Source organism: Phallusia mammillata, chromosome 7, assembly GCF_965637545.1.
Source record: "Phallusia mammillata chromosome 7, kaPhaMamm4.hap1.1, whole genome shotgun sequence".
Classification (NCBI taxonomy): domain Eukaryota; kingdom Metazoa; phylum Chordata; class Ascidiacea; order Phlebobranchia; family Ascidiidae; genus Phallusia; species Phallusia mammillata.
In genome coordinates, this window is record NC_137258.1 from 15,806,190 (window position 1) to 15,829,822 (window position 23,633).

A 23,633-nucleotide genomic window follows, 5' to 3' on the forward strand; every position below is an offset into this window, starting at 1 on the left:
AATCCTCTTGTAACCATTAAATTGTTTTTTGATCTTTTTTGTTGTAGGTTATACATATATCGTTGTAAGTTTTTGTGCATATGGCTGTGTCATGCCGGTTAGCATGTCAATCAGCCGTGTTTCGATGGGTTACGTTAATCCTGGCATGTTGCGTCGTGTACCTGATGACACAAGTGAATTATTTCACAAAGTTTGAATCAAAATACAAGATAGCATCCCGTCCAGTCGTCAAATCAACATTCCAAGTTAACAAAGCTGATGATGCAACACCAACTGACGCTGGAAAGGAATTGGTCCGAATAAAATCAGTGGCAGATAGGAACATCCAATTTAAAGAAACGCCAACCATGACACATATCGTCAACATTGGGGCAAATGACGGCTCGAGAAATGTGAAAGAGAAATTTGTTTCGAACACAACAGCAAATAACACAGAACACCCCAGGACTGCTGCCTTGGTTCAAAGTGTGCAGGCATCTTCAAAAGGTAGACATAGCCTAACATTTTGTTGGTGTTAACAGTACGGTAGTCCCAAAGCAATGTCATTAGATTACAGCTGGTACAGCCTAACTCTACCTGAAGCTCTTTAAAAAAAATGTAATCGCTTTGTGTTTCAGACAAAAAACAGTCAGGATCAAATTATCTACCAAATCGAGATGGATCGTCATACAAAGTTGATCGGGATAAAATAGCCACAATGGTCCGAATGGTTAACTATAACAAGGCATTTAGGTTGGGACATGCACAGTACTATTATGAACGGATTGAAGAATTGCCATTGCAAACCAAAGGTACAAAACGGTTTTGCAAGACAACCAAAGGCAGCTGTACAGTAATATTAATTCTTCGTATTCCAGACTGTAACACTAACGTGCTGCTTTTCACAGGCATTATCATTTTGACACAAAACCGTTCGGGTTCAACATTTCTTGGCGAGATTTTCAACCATCACCCGGACGTTTTCTACATTTTCGAGCCACTTGGATTTTTTGATTTTGGTCAAAAACGGCATGTCGACAAAGTAGAAGTGGTTCGACGTAATCTGAAATGCGATTTTCCCGACATACCTTCCCTTTACAAAACATTGGATTTGCATCATCGCGACCTTAAGAAGCACTGCATTCAAGATAACTTCTGCTTCAGGTATTTGAAAACGTTTTGCAACTTTCCGTCCAATCATGACATACAAATGGGCAGTTGTAATCAATACGTATATCCTTATACGTAAAAATTTTTGGCGTAATGAAAACACCCACAGGTTAACAGCAGTCGCAAGATAGCGTGGCAAGAGAAGCGTTATTAGTAATGTCAAAACAATAACATAGAGAAATGCCAAGATAAATATTGGAAAACAATTATGTAGTGTTACCGAATTATTTTGGGCCCGAACCCTGCAATAACGGCTCACCACCAAAGCTAAAGATACCGCGCACTGGTTTAAATTTGGGCAGCGCAACTTTAATAATAACCATAAAATCAACTACGATAAAAGTAACTACGTTAAAATATAACAACACGTGGCGACCTTCATCCAACACTTCGCGTTTTTACATATCAGAAGTTGCTTTTGTAAGTGCCTGATTGGCAAAGCAACGCGTTCCAGGCCATTCAGCGCAACTCGTGTAGCCCTACAGGCAAACGATGGGAATGCTAACAACATGCCACAAACCAAATAACACAAGAGAAAAGAAATGCGCGTGACGGTGCCAAATCAAGAAAACGAAGTGTACAAAACAACATAATTGTGCATGACCAAAATGTTTGGTCACAGTAGCTGTGGTCCTAATCCTATCCACTAATATCCCGAAGTTTCAAAATCTTCGAACATATACAGTAGAATCACAAAATTAATGTTTTAGGGGGCCACAAACGCTGTATTGCGTGTTAATTTAGTGATCTTTGCCATGTAGCGACAGTTAACTCGAGTCCACTTAGCAATTCGGAGTATTCCGAGGAGGCTAAAGTATTTCCAAAATCTTCAAAGGTCAGATGGTGCAACTTTGTGACGACAAAATGGTTCTTTATTCCACTATCTTTATTCGGTTCTTTATGCCTTCATATCACTGATGATGGCATGAGCATTTGCCGAAACGTTTGAACAATAAAGCATGTCGCTTTTAACGTCTATTTGGGCCGTTATTTTCACCATTAAACTTATGAACAGATCCGTATATAGTGTTCCAAAATATTCCACTATACTATTAGCAAAACAGCGATTGTTTGCGCATAATTGTATCTATGACGTAATAAACTGTATTTTGTATGTCGTTGTTGCGCCGTATGTGGCCTTTATAAATCCAATATATTGTTTTACGAATACCAGCTAGTACTTGAGTCTCATTTATTTCACACGATAGCCATACGGATTGCCTATCCTGAACTAGAGATGCTGATTTGACGAATGCGCTTTATCTGCATAACCTCATGTAAAAGGGGTGAGGGTTCCGAGTGTTTATGACTTGAGTGGTTATTTGTGTTACCAAATTCTTGTTACATAATTCAAATGTTCCATTGACAGATATGCCGTGTTATGTCATGAAATGACGTAACAGTCTTTGTGTCAATACTCTCGCAAGAAGTAAATTTATGTTTAGTGCCCAATTCAAGCTTGTGTTTTGCTGACAGGACTTCGTTTCAACAAATGTGTTAAATCTTGGACCACGATTTCCCCCATTACCTATGACCAAAATAGGCGACCACATGTTGCATTTGCATTACTTACAAATTGGCCCTATGGTGTATTTACTTTTTGTATCTTTACCTTTTACAAAACTAATTAAGTAGCCCTGCTATAGCCCTACGATTAACCACACTTATACTTAAAATGGGTATTTTTTAACTATGTTCGAATTGGAAATTTGACAGGTTGTAAAATTTTCCATTTATATGTGTCGATTGTTATCCATGTAGTCTCAGTATTTACCTCTTCTTTTCTTTAAAATATTACATAAATAGATTAGGACAAACAATGACTAAGTTTAGTAGGAATAGTCTGTACTTTAAATTGCATGATTGTTTAAGCACAGTATTGATCACTTTGTTTAACGTTACAACATCAAACTTTTTCAGGATTATCTCTTGAAATGCATTATTTACAAATTTGCATGTGCGGGGGCCTATAAGATTTTGCCTGCAGAAACAACTAAAAACAATGACTAATGCTGGGCCAAATATATGATAAGGATGGAGAATTTAACATTTCAAAACAGTTGTTAATGTACCTGCAATGGCAAAATATTCTAAGCCAAAACGAGCATTGTGATAACTTCCTACGACGCAGTAACATTTCCAATTGCAAGCACATCAATACTTTCTTTAGTATAGTTTTGAGAAATGTCAATGGTCTCTTGTTGCCTTATATAAAACTGCGTATGTTCAGTTGAATCATATTTTGCTTGTGTTTGTCAATACAACCCCTTAAACCAGGGGTTCCTAAACTTTTCTAAAAAATTTGCCTGGTGGACCCTTTGCAATTATTTTGAAATTTCGCGGCCTTATAAAAATAAAAAATTGTTTTAGGAAAAATGAAAAAAAAACACACCAATGAAAGAAATAGCATAACTATCAAATACGGTAAGCGTTTAATGGGTTGGGTGCATTTGTTTTGCTGTAATTAACTCATCAATGTTTGGTTTGATTTTGGATAGCGCAACTCTCATGTTCTGTACTACATCCAGTCGGTTTCGGTATTTTTTTCGGTATTTTTTAAGAACTTTTTAATAATTTTTGTTCAAGTATAGCATAATAGTACAGCTATAATGTTGAAAACATTCGCTATAATGTTGAAAACAACTAAATATAATGTTGAAAACAACTAAAGACTAATATAAAGCAAGCATTACACTCGAGAAAGCTTTATCATCGAATCACAATCATTAGTCGTCTATTGCGGACCATCTGGAACTGCTGTGCGGACCCCAGTTTGGAAACCGCTGCCTTAAATAATACAGGAAACCAACCAACACCATATCTTACGTCAGTGGTTCCCACACTTTCTGTGGTCGCGTACCACGCATCGTCACCGCGTACCAACCATGATTAGAAAGAAGTTACATTCTGAATCTAAACGTCTAGTTCAGTGGTTCTTAACCTTTTTGGTGTGATTTCCCACTAAAGTCAACCACCAACCTCGAATTTCTCATTTGTTATTTTTATAATGATGTTTTGTGCCCCACGTTAACAAAAAAAATTAATCTTTAAATGAAATAATCTCGTGAAGCGATTTGGTCTTGACCTTAAAGGTATACTGCAATCTCATTTAGTTTAAATAGTGCTTCTGTGAGAGATTAAACTTTTTGGAATATTAAGTAGTCTCTTCTGCTTGTATTAGTCATTTATTGCATCACAATCAACCAAGGAAAGGCTTTTATTAGCAAAATAGCAAAGTCATTTATACTTTTAGTCTTGTCTGTGATGTAACAAACGCGGCCTTTGGATTTCTATGTGTCTTGTAAACCTTGGTGAAATTAATCTTACATGTTGTTGCGGAAATTTTTTTGTAAAGTAACTTTCACCGGTTAATTCAAAGCCGGATTCGACCGTCGGGCCCGAGTTTGGTTACCCGACTTACATAATTTCCCCATGAAAACCTACTAGTGGGAAATTTCCCACCGGTTAAGAACCACTGGTCTAGTTACTAGTTGGGTGGCCATCCCGCGGCGCGCGATCCGCATGCGGCTCTTCGCCTGGTTTTATGCGGCTCTTACGTCGTTGTCGAAGTTGGGGCCACTGTGTATATTTTGGTTAGTATGTAGCGATCGGGTACAAAAATTGTTAAATTTAAAGTAAAGCTATAACAAATTTGCTTTTGAAAAAATTATTATAGGTATGGGCTGGCCACAAACTTTACCCTAAAACTGCAACCTTATGTGGCAAATGGCTTGATTATGATGGCAAATTCAATTGTTGACCACTCCTCATTGTTGCGTACAATGCGAAAGAGACAAAAAGCAACAGCAATATTTACAACAAAGTGTTTCAAGTAAAATAATAATGCTTCAATCCGTTGTTTTTCGGGTTATGACTAACGTTATATTTTATGGGCAGTTTGTCTCGGATTTAAATTGAGCGATTGTTGGTGGTGAATGCATTAGTGACGTCGCAACGAATTTAGTTTTAGCCACGTTTTTGTAAAATTCGGCATATCAATCTCACCGCAAGTTACTGATAGAATGAGAAAAAAAGGACATTTTAATTCATATGCTTTTGTTTGTGGGATTCGTTGAAATGAGAGTTTTGTGTGAGAGAAAGTGCAAACCATTCATTGTAGAAAATGACTGGCCCGTGGTCTGTTCAAGTCAATTGATGTCATTATTATGTTGATGTGTGTCATTTAGAATAAATCCGGCTAAGCACGGGTTTCCGTGTGTGAGGAAGGGACGAGGCTTTGTGGTATCACAATAAAAAAATGTGGCTCTTAGGCTTTGATCGGTTGGCCACCCCTGATCTAGTAGGTTACAAGGTAAAGCTCAGCACACTGATGCGCAATCTACAACTGCTTGCTTTTCATCAGCCGATTATTGCGAGGCAAAACGCGATTTGACACAATACTTCGTAAATGATGTTTTAGCTTCGACATCACACGAAAATAATTGAAAATCTAATAAATTCGATGTGCTTTATGCAATTGCAGTACACCCTAATTCATTGGTTCTCAACCGGAGGTCCGCTGACCCCTAGGGGTCCAAAAAGCCCTTCCAAGACAGCGACACCACCAGTTTCTTCTCAAGTACTGTCATCTAACGATGTGCTCACGCATTTTAACCTATACGTTACTTGTCGGGATTACGTACGACGCCTTAAATGTTAGCATCGTCTCCTTGATGTTTTACCGTTACCCTACATGGTGCAGCGTGCTGTCGACAGTCAATGTACCCAACACATTTACTGATAGTCAACGAAGTTACAGCCTGATACAAAAAGACTCTAGCCCTTGTTAACGCTGTAAAGAAGTTCTATCAATATTTGTTTGGGCCAAACAAGGCAACTCCAGCCCTCATCATCATCATTTTATTTTCAGTTGCGTACGCGGTTATTGCATGCAAATAAAATATAATAGGCAAGCAACTGGTGGATGGCGAAGGGACCATATAGGTCCTCGCAGCCAATCGTTTAGCTTTAGCTCGATGGGCATTATTCCTTACTTAGTTTTCGTACAACATCGTTAACCAAGAATTCAGAGCATCGATGCATTTTGATAAAAATGCCTAAAGATCCCAAGCCGCTTACCTATGGGTCAAGATTCAGTTTTTGATGAAAAGGAAGTGCTGACGATGTAACTGCGATTTTATTCATATTTGAGTTTACAAGTTCAACCATCGGGTTTGTTTTCTTTGCACGAAGAACCTACAGAAACCCCACTTTGAACAAAGTAATGCGTCTTACTTGAGAAGGTTGACCGGTGAAGTTTTGCGTAGCGTAGCCGTAGAGGATGATGATACCGCGTATAGCGTTTGGTCTTTTGGCCAAAGCTACAATTGATCTTTTAAAAACCGTCATTTCTCTTTTTCATCATTCATCCGAACAATTCCAGAACTGTTGTTTAACGAGTTTACCAGACATGATCACCTTTCCAACCAGCTACAAACGGAGCTGCTGAGCCTGCTAAGGCTCTTCGGAAGTCGAAAAGTCCGCCGAAAGAGGCACGGCCGGAGTTTTTTTGCTTTCGTCTCATCGCGTACTGTAAACAGTTAGAATATCTCCCGTAAATCCGAGAAATTCGAAGAAAAACCAAGACAATTGTGTTGCTACTATGTTACGTTTTTCACGTGGCTATAGGATTTCTGTTGTTGCGTTGTCATATCGGACGCTGTGTAAAAAATATGGGTCTATTTGCAGGGGACACATGGTCAAGAAGAGTGCTTCAAACTTGTTCAGGTTGCATATTTAACCAAATTTTGTACGCGTCCGGCAATATATGGGCAAGCCACCTTCCTAGTTAGCACCTCATTTCGAACCTTGTTTCTTATGGCGGACTTTGCTTCGCAACTATACTTTGGGAAACACTGACTTACATCAACAGTCACATCAGAGTCTGCAAAAAATGTGGGTCGCACTAGGGCAGGGGTGTCCAACACGTAGCGCGCGTGCTAAAAGTGGAACGCAGAGCATTTGAAAAGGGCACAAAAGCTTTTGCACATTCAGGTGGTAAACATTATGATTTGTCACGCAATTAAATTTGTTTCTATTGATTCTTCTTGGCCTCTTTTTCTAACTTCAGTAAAGATTATCAGTTGTAAAGTTACACAACCCATTAATTAAATTCTTCATTTTTTACAGTTGAGACGTTAAAGACATGGGTTGGAAAAAGCACCACGTTGGCACACGAGTATAGTTTAAAAACAAATATGTCACGGAGGTGTGTTGAGTTGGACACCCCTGCACTAGGGTTTTGCACATAGTGGATGGCAAAACTAAGAGTGTCATTCGACCTCTGGTCCACATTTCAAACTAATAATAACTCCTGTTTGTTTTAGATACATGATTAAAAATCTATGCGGCAAAGAAATGTGTCCATTTGGTGGCCAAAAGGATTGCGCCAAATGTGGTCCAGTACATTTACCAAGGGCTAATCACATGTGCAGGAGGAAAAAGGTAGATTACAACTAAAATATAAAGAATATATTTTTATCAACCAATTTATTTCTGTATTTTAGATAGCAGTGGCGAAAATAGTTCGATTACGTGACATAATGCCGTTCAAGTCGATTGTGGAGGATCCCACATATGATCTGAAGGTAAAAAGGAAAATACAATTTTGACGGTAATTTTTTTGACATTATCTTTTTTCCGTATTTTTTCCTGTCTAACGCTGGTTTGATTGATGCGTTCGGTCAAGGAGTGTTTTAAACTTGAACAAAATTACACATATGTTAGTTAGGTATTCAAAGTCGATCGTCGCAAAATTTGACTTCGGATGACCCAGCGGTTTACCCACAGGCGTCCAAAACGTACAATTATAAAAAAGACGACTATACTTAATACAGTACAGGATTAAGGCGTTTCAGGCTTTGTAAATTTGTGCATTGTAAAGTTTACTTGAATGATTTTTTGACTTGGATTCACTGCTTAACAACGAAATATTTGTTTTCGGTTCAACAGTCCTCTAAGTCAGAAATGCAAGGCCTAATGTGCTGATTTGAAACAGTTGTTTGTAGGGTATTCTTTGTTTGTTGTTTGTAGTTTTAGTCTGATCGGTCCAGTAGTTAACTTTACAGCCCAAGATGTGCGTACGGTCAGTCAGACAGAAGTTACAAGGAAGTGTTATACTGGTTTACAATTGTAGAAGTTTAATGCATAGCGGGAGGTCCTCTGCTTTACGCATGAACTGATGTAAATGATAATAAGACTGGAATTTTTTTGGATGAACATAAAGGTTAAAGAATGAACTGCATGTCTCGGAACTCTCGTTCTTTGAAACCTGTCCCGAAACTATCGAAACGCTTTATGTCAAATCTAAAATGCCTGTTTGGAAATAAAACAATTATATTAAAAAACAGCTAAATTAAGGCAAGAAAGGTCCGTCACAAAATAAAAATGGTGTATAGTTCAGGTTAAAAATAATAAAGAAACGAGTTCGGGAAAAAATTTCAATAATCTGAGGCCATACTCATAGTGGTGCAATTTAAGAAAACGTTATAATTGTCTTGATGTATTTCAGTTTATTCACCTGGTCCGCGATCCACGAGGCATCGTAAGCTCTCGAATAAAACTGGATAAAAAACTATTGGATGTGAACCACAACTCAATGCTGACATGTGGAAGTCAATCGCGCAACGGAATCGCTGGTTTTGCCAACACAACTGACACACAATGGCTCCAGGGTCGATATTATCGAATCCGGTGAGTGACAAGTTGTGGTACGTGAAAGGTGTGCTAATCTGGGTATTACCTGTTACTGCATCCCTAAATTAGTTTAACGAGAGCTTACGTTAGGGCAGCACATTGTTTTAATTTTTAGTGGTCCTGTTTAGTTACTGGTGAATAAATAATGGGCTATTGCTTTGTGGAGGAGACTCAATTTAGTATATATTACCCAATTTTACAACTGAACATGCGCACATTTGACTTCGAGAAGATGATAGAAATACAACTCTTTGGCGGTGCTACCGAAATTTCTTTGTGGACCACAGTTTATGAATCGCTGCAGAAGGGCTTGTAAACTAGGAAACTAGGCGACCCTCGTCATTCTGAACTCTGTTTTTTTTGTTTTTCGCTGTGAAAAAAGTTTGGTCATCCTGTTTGATGAAAGCGTTTTGCAGAGAATAAAGCACCAACGTCGCACATTTTCTAGTAGTTTTATGTGCCCTCCTTACTAAATTGGTTTAAAAAGCAAATACTAAATTGGTTTTTCGTATCTAAGTAGGGTTTCAGGCATGTGGGTGTATATTAACTTACAACTTTGTACAACAGGACATCAAAAATATTTACCTGTGGTTGTATGTCATTGTTCAATGACTTTTATCAGGTAGGTTATGAATGTTTACTGATAAAAAGTGCGGTTGTCCGCGACAGTTGGGTCTGACGTACAGTTGGTTAACAAATCAAAATTTCGTTTCGTCTGGAAAGAATCGTTTGTTACAGCATATGAAACGACAAATGTACCGACAACCATTGTTCGGTAACAAATACATTCCATACTATCCCACTTGACACAGACGATGCATGTTTTTAAATTTTTACTGACGATATCGCGCTTAGACGTAATTACTTGCAAAACATGCTATATGAAATACTTTTTTTCAGGTATGAGGACCTTGCAATGGATCCGCTTAAGTTTACCAAAGAAATTTATAAATTTGCTGGCCTGGAATTTAAACAAGAAGTTCAAAACTGGATTAAGCTGAACACTCAACAAAACCCAGCACAGCACAGTCCTTGGACTACAAAACGTAACTCTACATCCACAATGGAAGCATGGAGGAAGCATCTTCCTTTTAAAATAGTCTCCAAAGTACAAAAAAACTGCAGAAAAGTATTGGACTTGTACGGATACAAACCAGTTTACAACGAAACTCAATTACACGACTTTAGATTCCGGCTCGTGGTTTAACCATCACAATATACTGCATCAAGTATTGTCCTAATAATCGAAACGCAAACAAACGATGTTTGTATATTGTAACACACAACCCTCCTCACACAAGACGCAAGTCTTTAAATTGGTGATGAACATTCTAATCTGAATTGATGATACTTTTCCCTGTTACACTTTTTTTCTGTCCTGTCTGCGGATTTATTAGGGCTTGCTGTATTAGATTTAGGGTGCTGTTTCATTGCTACATACACACTGTTTAAAACATTTGCTAAGACATGCAAAAATCTCTTTTCAAATTTTGAAATTGCACTTGTAAGGTACCCGTTTAAAACCCGTTATAACGCAAAAATTGTTTGCCCCCTAAAAGAATGCGGTCTGGCTATATGACATTATTGGCTATATGACATTATTAGTCGAAAAGAGCTCATTTTCTGCTTATCGGGTGCTTATGATTACAAAGTGCCTCTTATAAGCAATGTCTGCATATTCTCACAGTGCAGTATTATTTGCAAACTTGGTTTTATATTAAAGCAATTTTTACAAACTAGCCCCTTGATGGGTATAGCCAAGAGGTGCTCAACCTTTTCGCTATGACGGCCTCATCACAGATCTTTATTGCACCAACGGCCGCCTGCTTGCTTGTGTTTTAAAATTACTTATGTAAAGAAATACTTATATATTATACCATCTAATAACGCCTAAAAAGCCTGGCTAGATTAATTTCTAACTTGACACACAGATTGACAGGCTTAGCTTTTATGACGTCATAATTTATATTGTGACGCTTGTGGTATCTGCGTTTTCGCATTGTTTGCACACATTAGGCATAAAAAAGTCTGGCGCATATGGCTACTAGGCTGGTAATAGTCTTTTAAGTTCTAAAAATTTTGTTTAGAGCAGTTTGAATATCAAAATATTTGGCAAAAAAGTTTTTATTTACGCAACGACCGCTAGTACATATATTCCAATAAACATGTTCACTGCCGCACAAACTCGTGTATCCCTGGTATCTAGGGTTGCCAATTGCCATACGTCAGGATTTTCCCTGACATGTCAGGGAATTTAGTGTTTAAATCTGCGTCAGGGAGAAATGTTAAAATGTAGTTAAAAGTCCGGAATTTAAGAAAAAAATATACATATACTATGAAATTAATGTACCAACGAAGAAAATTTCTAGTAGTTAGCTACAATCGCGTCTAAACCATGAAACGTAATGAGCTAAACTGGCGGCGCGCAGATTAACGCACAAGGTTACTGTTTCGTTTTGCAGTGTGTGTGCGCGTTAAATACAGAAATAAAAATCCGCGTCTCAAGAAAACACATCGTTCGATGCTGCGTGGGAACGTGGGAAGTTTCATTTGCTTTATCTGTGTACCTAATATGCAAGGAATTAACTAACAACCAAAAGTCGAATGTCGTGAGATATAAAAACGTTTTTACAGTGGCATTTTATTTCAAATTTAAAAAGGCGGCTCCCAGTGTTTTTTTTCTGTGACAATTTGAAATTGATCCGAATAGTTTTTAGAGTGGCAAAGGTTGGCGACCCGTGATATATGTGTGTGTGCTCAGGTTTTTTTTACGGTTTGGTCTGGGTGACCGCTAAGTAGTTTTAAGAGACCGCAAGTGTTTCATTTAAATACCAAAAAATATTTTGTTTTTTGGGAAAAATAATTTTGGGAAACCGCTGGAGAAATTTGGAAAAAAACACCTTAAAAAACACTGTATGTGCTTATTGTTACAAGGATAGTGAGAGTAGTGAGCTTAGCCTAATAAACTTAACTACACATGAAGCCTACGCAGAAAGTTAATTAACAAGGATCAGAGTATCGTATCTAACGTTTTCTCGTGTCGCTGTGACTTCCGATTGTTATAAATTTATTCCGCAACAGAAGTAATTGGATCGCAAAAAAGGCTAACCCAACGGTTCTCAAACTGGGGTACGCGGTCCTTTAGGGCTCCGTGAGGTAATTTTGCGGGGACCGCAAAAAGCTGGAAGTAATTCTCTATGTTCTAATTTAGCGTCAGTTTGTGCAACTAAATAAGTTTAAATCAAAGTGAAATTGAGAATCGACCATCTCCACTGGCAAAAAAATGCAATTGTTCGCGCACACTGGTAATGGGTTTGTCTTGTCTGTAATGTCAGATTTGGATCATTGTTATGCAGAATTTTACATAACTAGCTAAAATCCTGCAATCAATTTTCCTTTTTCTGAAAAACACATTCAGGCCTAAGGACCGCAAGCCCTCGAAATAATGGCAAAGAGACCGTTTAGACCAGTGGTTCCCAACCTTTTTTGTTAGATTCCTCCCTTTGACCATTTTCGAACTATTCATTCCTCCCCATTAGACAAAAAGCAAATATAACTTACAAAATTATAGCAATTTGAAACATCAATATATTTTACATTACAACTCAATGCGAAATTCTGAAACATTTCCAATGTAATTTTTTTACAGTTTTTATGAAATTCCTCCCCTGAACTCTCACAATTCCTCCCTAGGGAGGAATTCCTCCCCGGTTGGGAACCACTGGTTTAGACTCTAAACTCTAAACTTTAGAGAAAATAACGAAAAAGTTTGAGAACCACTGGGTTAACGCAACTGAGATATATTTTGTCAGGGATTGTGTATCATAAAATATGGCAACCCTAGTATAGCCTCTACACGAGAATGATGTGTAAACAATAAATGTACGCACGTATGCCATTTATTGTGACTGACATAATAACGCATAATGTTTCGCAACCCCAAAATTATACCCAATTGGGGTCGCGACCCACAGTTTGAGAAGCCCTGGTGTAGAGCAGAGGTTGCATGGCTGATTCGTTTGATTAGGTATGAATTTAAAAAAAAATTGAAAGTGGATGGACAACATTTAATTTTATGTAAATGTTGTCCATTCACTTCCAAAATTTCTGGATACGCCCCCAACGGTAATTAGTTACATAAACGTAACGACATTTCGCTTGTACAATAAACCCATATTTCGATTGAAGAGTCAACGTGTGATAAAAGCACGTTGCCGCAGATATACATTATACCGTACTGCGTTAAATATTTGTAGTTTGGACTTCCGTTGACATTTCTAAACATTTCAGACACGTTGATATTATTACGTTGTTCTGTGATTAGCATGGTTTAGTTTAACAGCTAAGTCAGGTATTAGCATGCAGTCGTAGTGATAAACTTAAAATAACACAAAACCATTTGTTTGTTTTGTTAGTAAAAAATTCCATCTTTCTTGCACTTGAAAAGTCAACGCATACCAGGAAGTATAATTTATGTAGTTGTTTATGTAACTTCATCGTGAAAGAATACAACTTAAAGCTAATATAGCGTTGGCTAGTGCAAGTAGGTAGTGCTAAATATATGATGAAATCAGCAAATTATTGAACCTAAACGACAATAACAATACAAGTTGCGTAGGTCCTACGCCGTAGGAGATTACATTGATTTATGTAGAAAAGTTGTGTTTGTCCGGTAATCTCGTATATTATCCTTTTTTGTTTGTCCTTGTGTCGAGGCTTTGGCAAAATTTTACCAAACAATGTGTCCTTTACCAATTTGACAAACTAAGCGGGCATTATTCAAATATTTTTTTGCGATTTTGAAATCTATTTTTCAATAAAGGAGCGTTGGATATCGCACAAAGTAGACGAGACATATCTATAACTGTGTACAAAATAATTATCGTATTCTCCAGATTGTGAACTATTTTATTACCCCGGGAAAAACAATAACACAAGAACTCACTTCAAATAAAGTTTGCTTAATACCGTTAGGTGACGCATAGAGCATTGGTAAGATGGGAAATTTTGTAAAAATGCTGTGGGCCAAGGCTATTTTGGTTGTGGTGAGGTTTTCGTGCAAAAAAACATTTTAACTTTATTAAAAACATTGTTTCCGCCACGAAAAAAAGAATATTCGTATTCAATGTGTTGCCTATACTTTACACATTGTCGACTATACTGTTACAAAAGACAGAGTTAAGAAAAAAGTAAGGTTGCTTTGTCAATGAGGTCTAGGGCCTATGAATAAACAGTCAAGGCTTCTTCCACAAGTTTATCTCCAACTCACGAAGTTCATCGTATACCAGCTTTTCCTTGATGACTACACTATATATAGTGCTACAGATAGTTTAATGAACGGACTAAAAAGTTCTTTCTGAACGAATGATGGTAACAAAGTGTCTTTATACAAAGTATTCACCACATATATTGAAATTACATTTTCATGTTTTGTAACTTATTAGGAATCTGGGCTATAATAAATATATATAAGATATCTGCGATGCGGCCGTCGTAGCAAAAATGTTGTGCACCCCTGCTATAAAAGAAAAAAGTACAATGAGAATATAGCTAGCGCCAGGACCATAAGAAGGTTTAGTAAAATATTGACACAAGTAATATTGCAGGACAACATGGCCCCGAAGTCAATCAGTAACAAGTTTCGTCACTAGCAAGTGCAAATATTCTTTCCTTTTGGTAAAAGGTTTTTCAGAAATGAAAATTTACGAGTTCTAGAATTTGTTACAGTTTCTGAAATGTATGTCAGACGGAATTGGCTTCACTTATTCGAAATTGTTATATTTTCTAATTTTTTAACCATTTCTTATTCGTAACTATATATTTAAGTGTTTCGCTTTTGCAGTGTTGATTGCTAGTTTTTTTACAGTTGAGCTGTTGTTTACAAAAGCCTTGCCGTTACGACCTCTTTAACATATTTAATATGGTTACGCAGTGGGTGAGTGGATGTGCTGTTTAGTGCTGAGTCATACTGAAATACGCCAAAGATCGCCCTTGGTAATATTGGTGGTTCCAGTTGATTTATTGCGCTTTTAAAGTTGTCAGATCACTTCATATTACCCATCGAAACACGAAGAAGAGTAAGTATATATTTCATTTTGTCTCTGTTACTGTCGTGTCGTAGTGTAAATTTGCTCTTGATTATTTGCTCTAAAGAGTAAATACAGTACGCAGTTCAAAAAAAGATAAAGCTTTCGCACACGATATATTCGAAACACGATTGTTTAAACCAGTGGTTCTCAACCAGGGCCCATGCCCCCCAGGGGGGGGCACAAGCCGTTTTCCAGGGGGTCACAGGTGTAGATTCACCAGAAACACCCACGAAAGGCCATTTCTTAACTTTATTCCCTAATATAATCGACTATTTCACATACTATTTGTCTATATTGAGGTTCACAATTAAGGATTCTTGTTTACTCTATTTGACCTGTTTAAAGTCGAAATTAATACCGAATTTCAACACGAGATTGCTATTCACATTTTTAAGGGGTCACAGGTCCTAAATGTTTGCTTGAAGGGGGCCACGAGGCCCAAAAGTTACTTTTAGGGGGCCACGGCCCACGAAAGGTTGAGAACCACTGGTTTAAACGATCCATGTTTCCTTTCAGTGACTAAACTTTACACTTTGCCATCATTCGTTGACAAGCTTAGAACAACCTTTATTTGAGTGCCAGGATTTAAAGGCTTTTTAATTATCACTAACGATAACTTATAGTTCCCTGTTAAGCTTAATCTTTTTTGTGGGAAGGCAAAGCAGCATAAAAGAGATGTGAAATTTGCAATATATTCCATTTCATGGTATTTCTAGGAAAAAATACAATAATAAGTGCTTTGGTGATAAACTGCTAAACTAAATTTAACCAACAACGCGTAAATAACAGCAAACCATCAAAATGTTACGGAGCACAGAAACATGGATGTAACGTATTTGGTAATCGCTATCACTAGAAAGTTGTATTTCTTGTGATCAAATTCGTAACAATCATTGTCGTTGGTAACACTAGGCTAGAAAGTTGTATTTCTTGTGATCAAATTCGTAACAATCATTGTCGTTGGTAGCTCGGTGCTTCTTAAACTATGCTGATTTCTAGATTTTCCTCGTTTGTTTTATAGATTTTTTTGTAATTATAGAGCTTTGCCTTTAAGAACTGACCATTTGGTGTATACTGGACGTATTTGTTACTACCTTGTCAACTGACTTTGGACCATATTTGTTCAATTGAAATTTCTGAAGAAGAATGGCTGGTTCTTGCCGGTTGCCATTTCAATCAGCTGTATTTCGCTGCTTTGCACTTATCCTAACATGCTGCATGGCGTATCAAATGACACAAATGAAATACTTCACAAAACGGGGTTCAAACTACAAGACAGCTACCACTCGCCAAACTTTTGAATCAAAATACCAAGTTACAAAAACAGTTAGTGCAACACCAACTCACACTGAAAAGGAGTTAGTCCGGATAAATCCTGTGGAAGTTGCTAACCATCCAGTAACCAAAACACCAACCAAGAATAACGCAAACGCCGACTGGAATAACGTAAAAGAGAAATTTGTCTCGAACACAACAGCAACCAATACAAAACATTCCAAAACTGCTGACTTGGTTCAAAGTGTCGACGCATCTTCAAAAGGTAGACGTAAAAACTACTCGATAACAATAAAAATAAACGTGTATCTTAAATTGGCTCCAAACCAAAGTTGTGTTATGTCAGTCCGTTAATTTAAAGCTTGTGGCATCAACCATAAACAATAGTTTTTAAAATTTTGACAAATATTCGACTTCTTTTCAGATGGTAACAAAAAACCGTTGGATGTGATTTACAACCCGAATTCTGATAAATCACCGTACAAAGTTGACGCGGGCAAAATTTCCACTATGGTCCACTTGGTTAATAAGAATTATGAATTTAAGATGAAACATGCTCAATACTATAGCGAACCATTTGAGGAATTGCCTTTGCAAACCAAAGGTAAAACATTATGTTTTTGCATGCAAGGGATAACGACAACGCCTTTCACACAGGTATTATTATTCTGACACAAAACCGTTCGGGTTCAACATTTCTCGGCGAGATATTCAATCACCATCCGGACGTTTTCTACATTTTCGAGCCAATTGGATTTTTCGATTTTGGCCAGAAACGGCATGCCGACAAAGTGAAAGTGGTTCAACGTAATCTTAAATGCGACTTTCCCGACATACCTTCCCTGTACAAAACATTGGATCTGCATCATCGCGCCCTTAAAACGCACTGTATCGTTGACAACTTCTGCTTCAGGTATTTGACAACGCCGAATTCCGATCCACTTTTAATAAATCCCTTTCTTACAACCTAACTTGTCATATTGCGTTTAATAGTATGTTTCATTCTACCAACCCAAAATTCATTTGTTTGTAAAATACAATTACTATCATCAGTGTTTTTTTAAAGGTGTTTTGGGGGACCGAAACGGTCCCCCAAATTTCTCCAGCGGTTTCCCAAAATTTGGACTTATGGCTATTTTTTGCAAATATGGCTACTTTTTGGTATTTAAATGAACACTTGCGGTCTCTTAAAACTACTTAGCGGTCACCCAAACCAAACCTTAAAAAAACCCTGACTATCATTATAAGAAAGTCGCGGATTTGATTTCTTATTGCCTACATAATAAATTACCTAATGACACTTAAGGATTTACTGTGAATGGACATATTTTAAACGTTTTTTTGCGTTAAAAATGTGTCTTCTCAAACGTTTTTTGAAAAACTACAAACTACCCAAGTTTTGCTAAACAGTTGCTCGCCAGCATATACGTCATGCATCAGAAACCGAGTAATGTAATGGATCACATGCAATCTTTTTGACGTAAGGCACTGTGGGTAGAGAATTGTGAAGTTCGAATGACCTGAACAAATCGATTAAGAAACCATTTGAGTATTGTAACGACCGCTAGGTGCGCAGCCTGGCCCTGCGCCGTTCGTCACACTAGACCAGTGGTTCCCAACCTTTTTTAACGCGACCCAAATACTTACCAAAATTTAGTTTTGTGGTTTCTCGCGACCCATGGACATGCTTTTTAGTTGTATTTGTGTCTGTAAATTCGGAAAGCTTTTTAAAAATTACTACGCCAGTCTAGCAAATCAATAACCTTATAACGAATAAACGCTGTTGTTTTTTTCGACCAAACATTTCCATTTAGCCCGAACTCGGAGCTGAATCGAAGCATTATTAGCCAGACAACGCTCTACTGTGAGCTAACACACCACTTTATGACGTCACAAACAGTTTTAAGCATTATCACGACAAGTTGTGATGAAGTTTATTATTGGGCAACAATTTAATTTAAAGCCCTAGGACTAGGTAATATAAAAGTAACGCTACGAGGCGTCAAAAAGTAGGTGCTGTAATGGTCACTATAACAAGCGACCCAACAGAATGTTCAGGCGACCCAACTTTGGGTCGCGACCCATAGGTTGGGAACCACTGCACTAGACCAGGGCTTCCCAAACTTTTTTGATCGCGACCCCTCTTAACTCTTTAAATTTTCCGCGACCCTGCACGAATAACATGATAAACAATGCAAAAAATACGTTTGTTGTTTTTATTGAAACGCCTAATTCGAGCGAAAACGAAAAACAACAAAACGGTACTCAGAGTCTACTACTTTACACGTCCAAACACCGATACCTTGTACGTGCTTTAGCCTTTAGTTTCTGTCACATTGTTTTGCAAATAGGCACTACTTGCACCAAGTTTAGGCCGTTGCAGTGCTTTGCAAACGGACATTAAATACTGCTTAAAGATCGAAAATTAATTACCTATTTTTATTGGAGAACGTTATTGCGCCACACAATACTTAAACGTTAGTCTACAACTCTATATGTCATCTTTATGTTGCATTAAAATGCCTGTGTATTACAAACCAATTGCAAGTGTTGCGTTTCAACCGACGTTTGTTCGATCAATGGCGTCACTACAACCGCGTTTGCTGTTAGCTGAAAACGTTTTAAAACTGACGTAACTTGAACAAAAATGACATTGTGACGTTATACAAAGGTCAAGGCCGGGGGTGTGCGGCATCCCCGTACTTTACGCCAGTGTATGGAGTACTTTCTTCAAAATTGGTACAGCTCTTTGCGACCCCTCAAGTTTGTAAAGCGACCCCTTCCGGGGTCGCGACCCCCAGTTTGGGAAGCCCTGCACTAGACCAGTGCTTTTCAACCGGGTGTATTGTACACCCCAGGGTGTACCATAATTTTTAAAGGGTGTACCACTTTGATGGGGTGTACTGGGGTGTACCAGACAAAAAATATAATATACCTATGACCAGGTATCACAACAGGCAGGTTTCAGTTTTAGAACAGACTGACTGGAATGTACAATACATGGCACAACATGCATCTCAAGTGTTCACAGATTTTAAGTTACAAAACTCTATTTGTGACATCATAATTTAATATTTCACTTGATAATCGTTGTTAATGATGGTTCTTTCAGATGTAGAAAGTGAATTGTGGATTATGGCTTGTTGATATTGCGCTCATCATCATTTCTGTTAGGACCACAGATTCAGTGTGTTACAGGGTTGAATAATTTTTTTACTGGGGTGTACAAATTTTGTGTAAACGTTAAAAGGGTGTACCGTTTCAAAAAAGGTTGACAAGCACTGCACTAGACAACCCTTTTGTAAAACGCGCCCGTCCTACAGCCTGTCCTCCAAGACGACCCACTCTTGCATAAGCAACGAATGATCTTGTTCAACGATAAAAGGCAACGCTGACGACTAACAGCAAGGCGACAACGTCAATAGCAACGGCAACGGTTTTTCTGTAACCACAAATAACATACATAAGCCATACGTACACATTATGACGTCATAGCGATAACTACACAATAAGCAGTTTTAGCAGTACACACAAGGTTTCAAATTAAATCTACATTAATCGGTCATATTTTACATTAGATTACTTGTAATAAGTCCAGTTACGGTTAGAATACACATTAACACAAGTTAAACACAAATCAAATAAGAACATAAAACATACCGACTGTTGAGTAACCAGGGCTTTACTAGCACGCGGCTAGAGGTTCCACAACTGACAATTCAGCATTTTAGCTATTGCTCTTAACATTTACAGTTTCACTATAAACAAATAGACACAAGAAATTAGGATAAATTCACTTAAATTGACTGCAAACCTAGCAATTAACGCAGCTCACAAAAACGTGGCGTTCAAAGCACGTGCTCTGTCGCGGATGAATATTTCAATACGTCAAAGGAGAACTTAAATCAGCCAAGCGGAACAATTAATTCTCGCTGTAACAAGTATTTATACGTTTTCATTGCCCGGGTGTTTATTGAATTACGGGTAAAAGCGAATGAGCACCATGTGCTAACGTTGTAATCTTTTCAAAAAATTTAATTTATGGAGTAGCCGTAAAAAGACATATTAAACGTTTTGTGTTCAGACACCTTATCAAAAATCTATGCGGCAAAGAGATGTGTCCGTTTGGTGGCCAAAACGGTTGCGCCAATTGTGGTCCTGTACATTTACCGAGGGCTAATCACATGTGCAGGGGAAAAAAGGTTGTAATAAACAACAAGAGTTTTTTATTCACAAATCATAATTATTTCTGTGTTTTAGATAGCAGTGACAAAAATAGTCCGATTGCGTGACATAATGCCGTTTAAGTTAATTGCGGAGGATCCCACATATGATCTGAAGGTAAAAAAATTGACGTTAATCATTGCTATTGCGAGGTTAAACTTCATTACATTTTCTAACATGTTTACCGCAGTTACAAGTCATTGCTGATCCAAAGCCGGTTACTTACTAAGTTTATGACCTAATGGTGCAAATAAGGAAAACATGATTAAATACTTGATTGATTTCAGTTTATTCACCTGGTCCGCGATCCGCGAGGCATCACAAGCTCTCGACTAAAACTTGATCGAAAACTGGATGTAAACCGCAACTCAATGCTAACTTGTGGAAGTCACTTACGCAATGGAATCGCTAGTTTTGCCAACACAACTGACACACAATGGCTGAAGGGTCGATATTACCGAATTCGGTATTTATAAAAAAATATGTTTTTTTATGGAAACTGTTTTATTCAAAAACTTGTGCTGCACTGATGTCAAATGTTATTTTTTGCTAAACTGCTTTGTTTGTGAACTTATATGCAAAGTTTACGATATAAAGTTGGGTAAACGTTTCTGCCCGGATTCGAGATTTATTTCATAACAATTTGCGACGTAACTCCACTTTTGGGGGGCAAATATAAATGCACACGGGGTTCTGAAAAGGTTTGGCAGAGATCAATTAGCCGTACATTTAATAGACCAAGACAAGAGCGTTCGCAATAGATCAAAACCCTCAACAGCAGTGCTTCAACTGGCGATCACTGTTGACCTTTATTCAACCATGTAACAATAAAACCTATATGGACGATATAATCCTTGGTTAAAGAGATTCAGTCAGTTTTCGGCAAATAAGTAACTGTTGATGCCATTTAGGCGATATGCATTGAAACTGCTGATTCTGTTTTAACCAATGATTTAAATCCTTTTGTAGTTTGCACCGGAGTCCGCATAATTTGTGCGTCTAATTGTGGTTTGCAAGAAACGTTTAGCAAATATATATTCGCTATACAACGTCACTCGAAATGTAGGGGTTTGACTTGCATTAGTGACATTACTTGTGGTTGTACGTCTTTATGCTATGTTTTTAGGTATGAAGATCTTGCAATGGATCCTTTAAAGTACACTAAAGAAATTTACAAATTTGCTGGCCTGGAGTTTAAACAAGAAATTCGAAACTGGATTCAGCTAAACACTCAACATAACCCAGCACGCTACAGTCCTTGGACAACAAAACGTAACTCTACATCCACAATGCAAGCATGGAGGAAGCATCTTCCTTTCGGTACCGTTTCTCTGATACAAAAAAACTGCGCAAAGGCACTGGACTTGTACGAATACAAACCAGTTTACAATGAGTCTCAATTACACGACTTTAAACTTAAGCTCGTCAATTAATCGATTGTTAAACCTTCTAATCTGAGATGACCTTAGTATGTTTTGTTTTTCATCTCCATTTGGACCTGCTAGATTCCTTTGTATAAAGGCTTGTTGTTTTGGTTTAGGGTACTGTTTAGGGTAGGGGTGGGGAACCTTTTTGTTTATGAAGGCCACTAAACGGTTCATCGACATTCGTTCAGTCCGCATAGACTATTTCCCGGGCCAATGACAGTGGTTTTAAACTTTTTGACTTACAGAATGTTCAGTTTGCTATTCCCTCGTAAAGTGCAGGTCCAAGATAAATAAAGTTCCTTACTACATTTCCACCTTTACTACAACATTCAGGAATTTTTTTAACCTAGAAACTCGCTTATTTACAAATATCAATGATTTAGAACAGCTTGTGACATCACAGATGAGTTTAAGACATTCGATTATGCGCAAACAATAGTTCTTTGCAACAGAAGCAAGATTATAGAACCTTGGGCTCTTGGTAGTCCTACAGAAATCGCTTTGTGTACCGCTATGGAACCATTGTCTCTAGTGTGAAACCTGTGCCCTAGAACTAATCAAATAGTAATGTGGAAAAATGTCAAAAAATACGTGTCTGTCTTTTTTCCAGCGTCTTGTGCAGTCTGTAATATCAACATCTAAAAAATGTATTGTGACACCGAAGGCCGCACTTGGTGCCCTAAAAGGCCGCATGTGTCCTTTAGGCCGCAGGTTCCCCACCCCTGGTTTAGGGAATTCCACATTGTTGAAAATTACTTACATATGCGGGAATAACCTATTTCCAGTTTAAATTTAGCATTCTTGTGCCAAATATTTCTGACGTATGCTGTTGAACTCGTATTTTTTTCTACGAATTAAATATTTTGTGTCGTTTGATATGGCATTTTTTGGCACTTTGTTCTTGGAAAGCTAAATTTTACAAATTGGTTGCTAGAAATAGTGCATTTCGTTCGTCAAATCTGACCTTTTGTCACTATATAACTTAATTATTATGTAGAGAATTGCAAATTGGCTATCATATGCATAAACCGTTTTTGCAAAATAGATGTGTTCTGGTTACGTGACAAAACCCATCTTAGTTTTTGACGCATTTCACCGTACTACAATCTTATTGTTAAACGCAGTATTTCACGAATCACCCGGCAAAAAGCCTAACTAGAAACGGTTTGTTTTTCTACGTTTGAAACCAACAAAATTTTTTTGTTGTGTTTCTGTTTAAACAAGATAATAAACAACAACATGCTTAGCTCTTCCACAATTCCGTCCTGAAGCAATGAAGGATCTTTTGGTTAGCATTGGTCTATAAATGTCAAGCAAATTAATATTTGCTGTGTTTACTGTAGATCTCATACAGTGATATCAAAATGTGTACAATAGACACCACAAATATAAACATCAGCATAGTACATCTTTTGGATTAAATCGGTTAATTTCAAACACGAGTATTTTTTTGATTGTCAATTTATTTCTTGATTTGATCAGGGAGAATGTATTTGTTTGGATTTACATTCACACTGCTGTATGCCATGTGTAGTCACCTATGTTTGCTGTTTGTCGTTGACGGTTGTACGTTTTTTGAGCGATACCATATCACTATAAGATAACTCAACTCAACTCTTGTACTACAAAGTCAGTAGGGATATAATTGTGCACAAACGGATTTCACTTAAGGATTAGTTCTAGCAAGTGATCGGTCGCTACAAAGTTGCCCCTTACTTTATTTTGAATAGGTCAACGTTTATTGCGTGAACAATATCTACAAATGACATAACAC

General features: G+C 37.6%; 2 protein-coding genes across 2 annotated transcripts; both read left to right on the forward strand.

Annotated features, from left to right (window-relative positions):
• The first annotated feature begins 53 nt into the window (after nt 1-53).
• On the forward strand, nt 54-11,570 carry LOC145239149 (carbohydrate sulfotransferase 1-like). Its single transcript, XM_080102431.1, has 7 exons — nt 54-486; nt 618-791; nt 888-1,143; nt 7,476-7,593; nt 7,656-7,736; nt 8,660-8,841; nt 9,745-11,570. Exons 1-7 carry the CDS (start codon nt 81-83, stop codon nt 10,049-10,051), a joined length of 1,524 nt encoding a protein of 507 aa, XP_079958557.1. The 5' UTR covers nt 54-80; the 3' UTR covers nt 10,052-11,570.
• A 4,593-nt stretch (nt 11,571-16,163) lies between these two features.
• On the forward strand, nt 16,164-21,865 carry LOC145239039 (carbohydrate sulfotransferase 1-like). The gene is made up of 7 exons (XM_080102328.1): nt 16,164-16,473; nt 16,633-16,812; nt 16,866-17,121; nt 20,293-20,410; nt 20,469-20,549; nt 20,720-20,898; nt 21,559-21,865. Exons 1-7 carry the CDS (start codon nt 16,164-16,166, stop codon nt 21,863-21,865), a joined length of 1,431 nt encoding a protein of 476 aa, XP_079958454.1.
• The last annotated feature ends 1,768 nt before the right edge of the window (nt 21,866-23,633 follow it).

What these genes read in the sequence shown, in the direction of transcription:
- LOC145239149 (XM_080102431.1), top strand. Translation starts at nt 81, where the DNA reads ATGGCTGTGTCATGCCGGTTAGCATGTCAATCAGCCGTGTTTCGATGG. An exon ending in TGTGCAGGCATCTTCAAAAG is followed by an intron (nt 487 to 617) that starts GTAGACATAGCC and finishes TTTGTGTTTCAG; the next exon opens with ACAAAAAACAGTCAGGATCA. An exon ending in ATCCCACATATGATCTGAAG is followed by an intron (nt 7,737 to 8,659) that starts GTAAAAAGGAAA and finishes GATGTATTTCAG; the next exon opens with TTTATTCACCTGGTCCGCGA.
- LOC145239039 (XM_080102328.1), top strand. Translation starts at nt 16,164, where the DNA reads ATGACACAAATGAAATACTTCACAAAACGGGGTTCAAACTACAAGACA. An exon ending in GTTGACAACTTCTGCTTCAG is followed by an intron (nt 17,122 to 20,292) that starts GTATTTGACAAC and finishes TTTTGTGTTCAG; the next exon opens with ACACCTTATCAAAAATCTAT. An exon ending in ATCCCACATATGATCTGAAG is followed by an intron (nt 20,550 to 20,719) that starts GTAAAAAAATTG and finishes GATTGATTTCAG; the next exon opens with TTTATTCACCTGGTCCGCGA.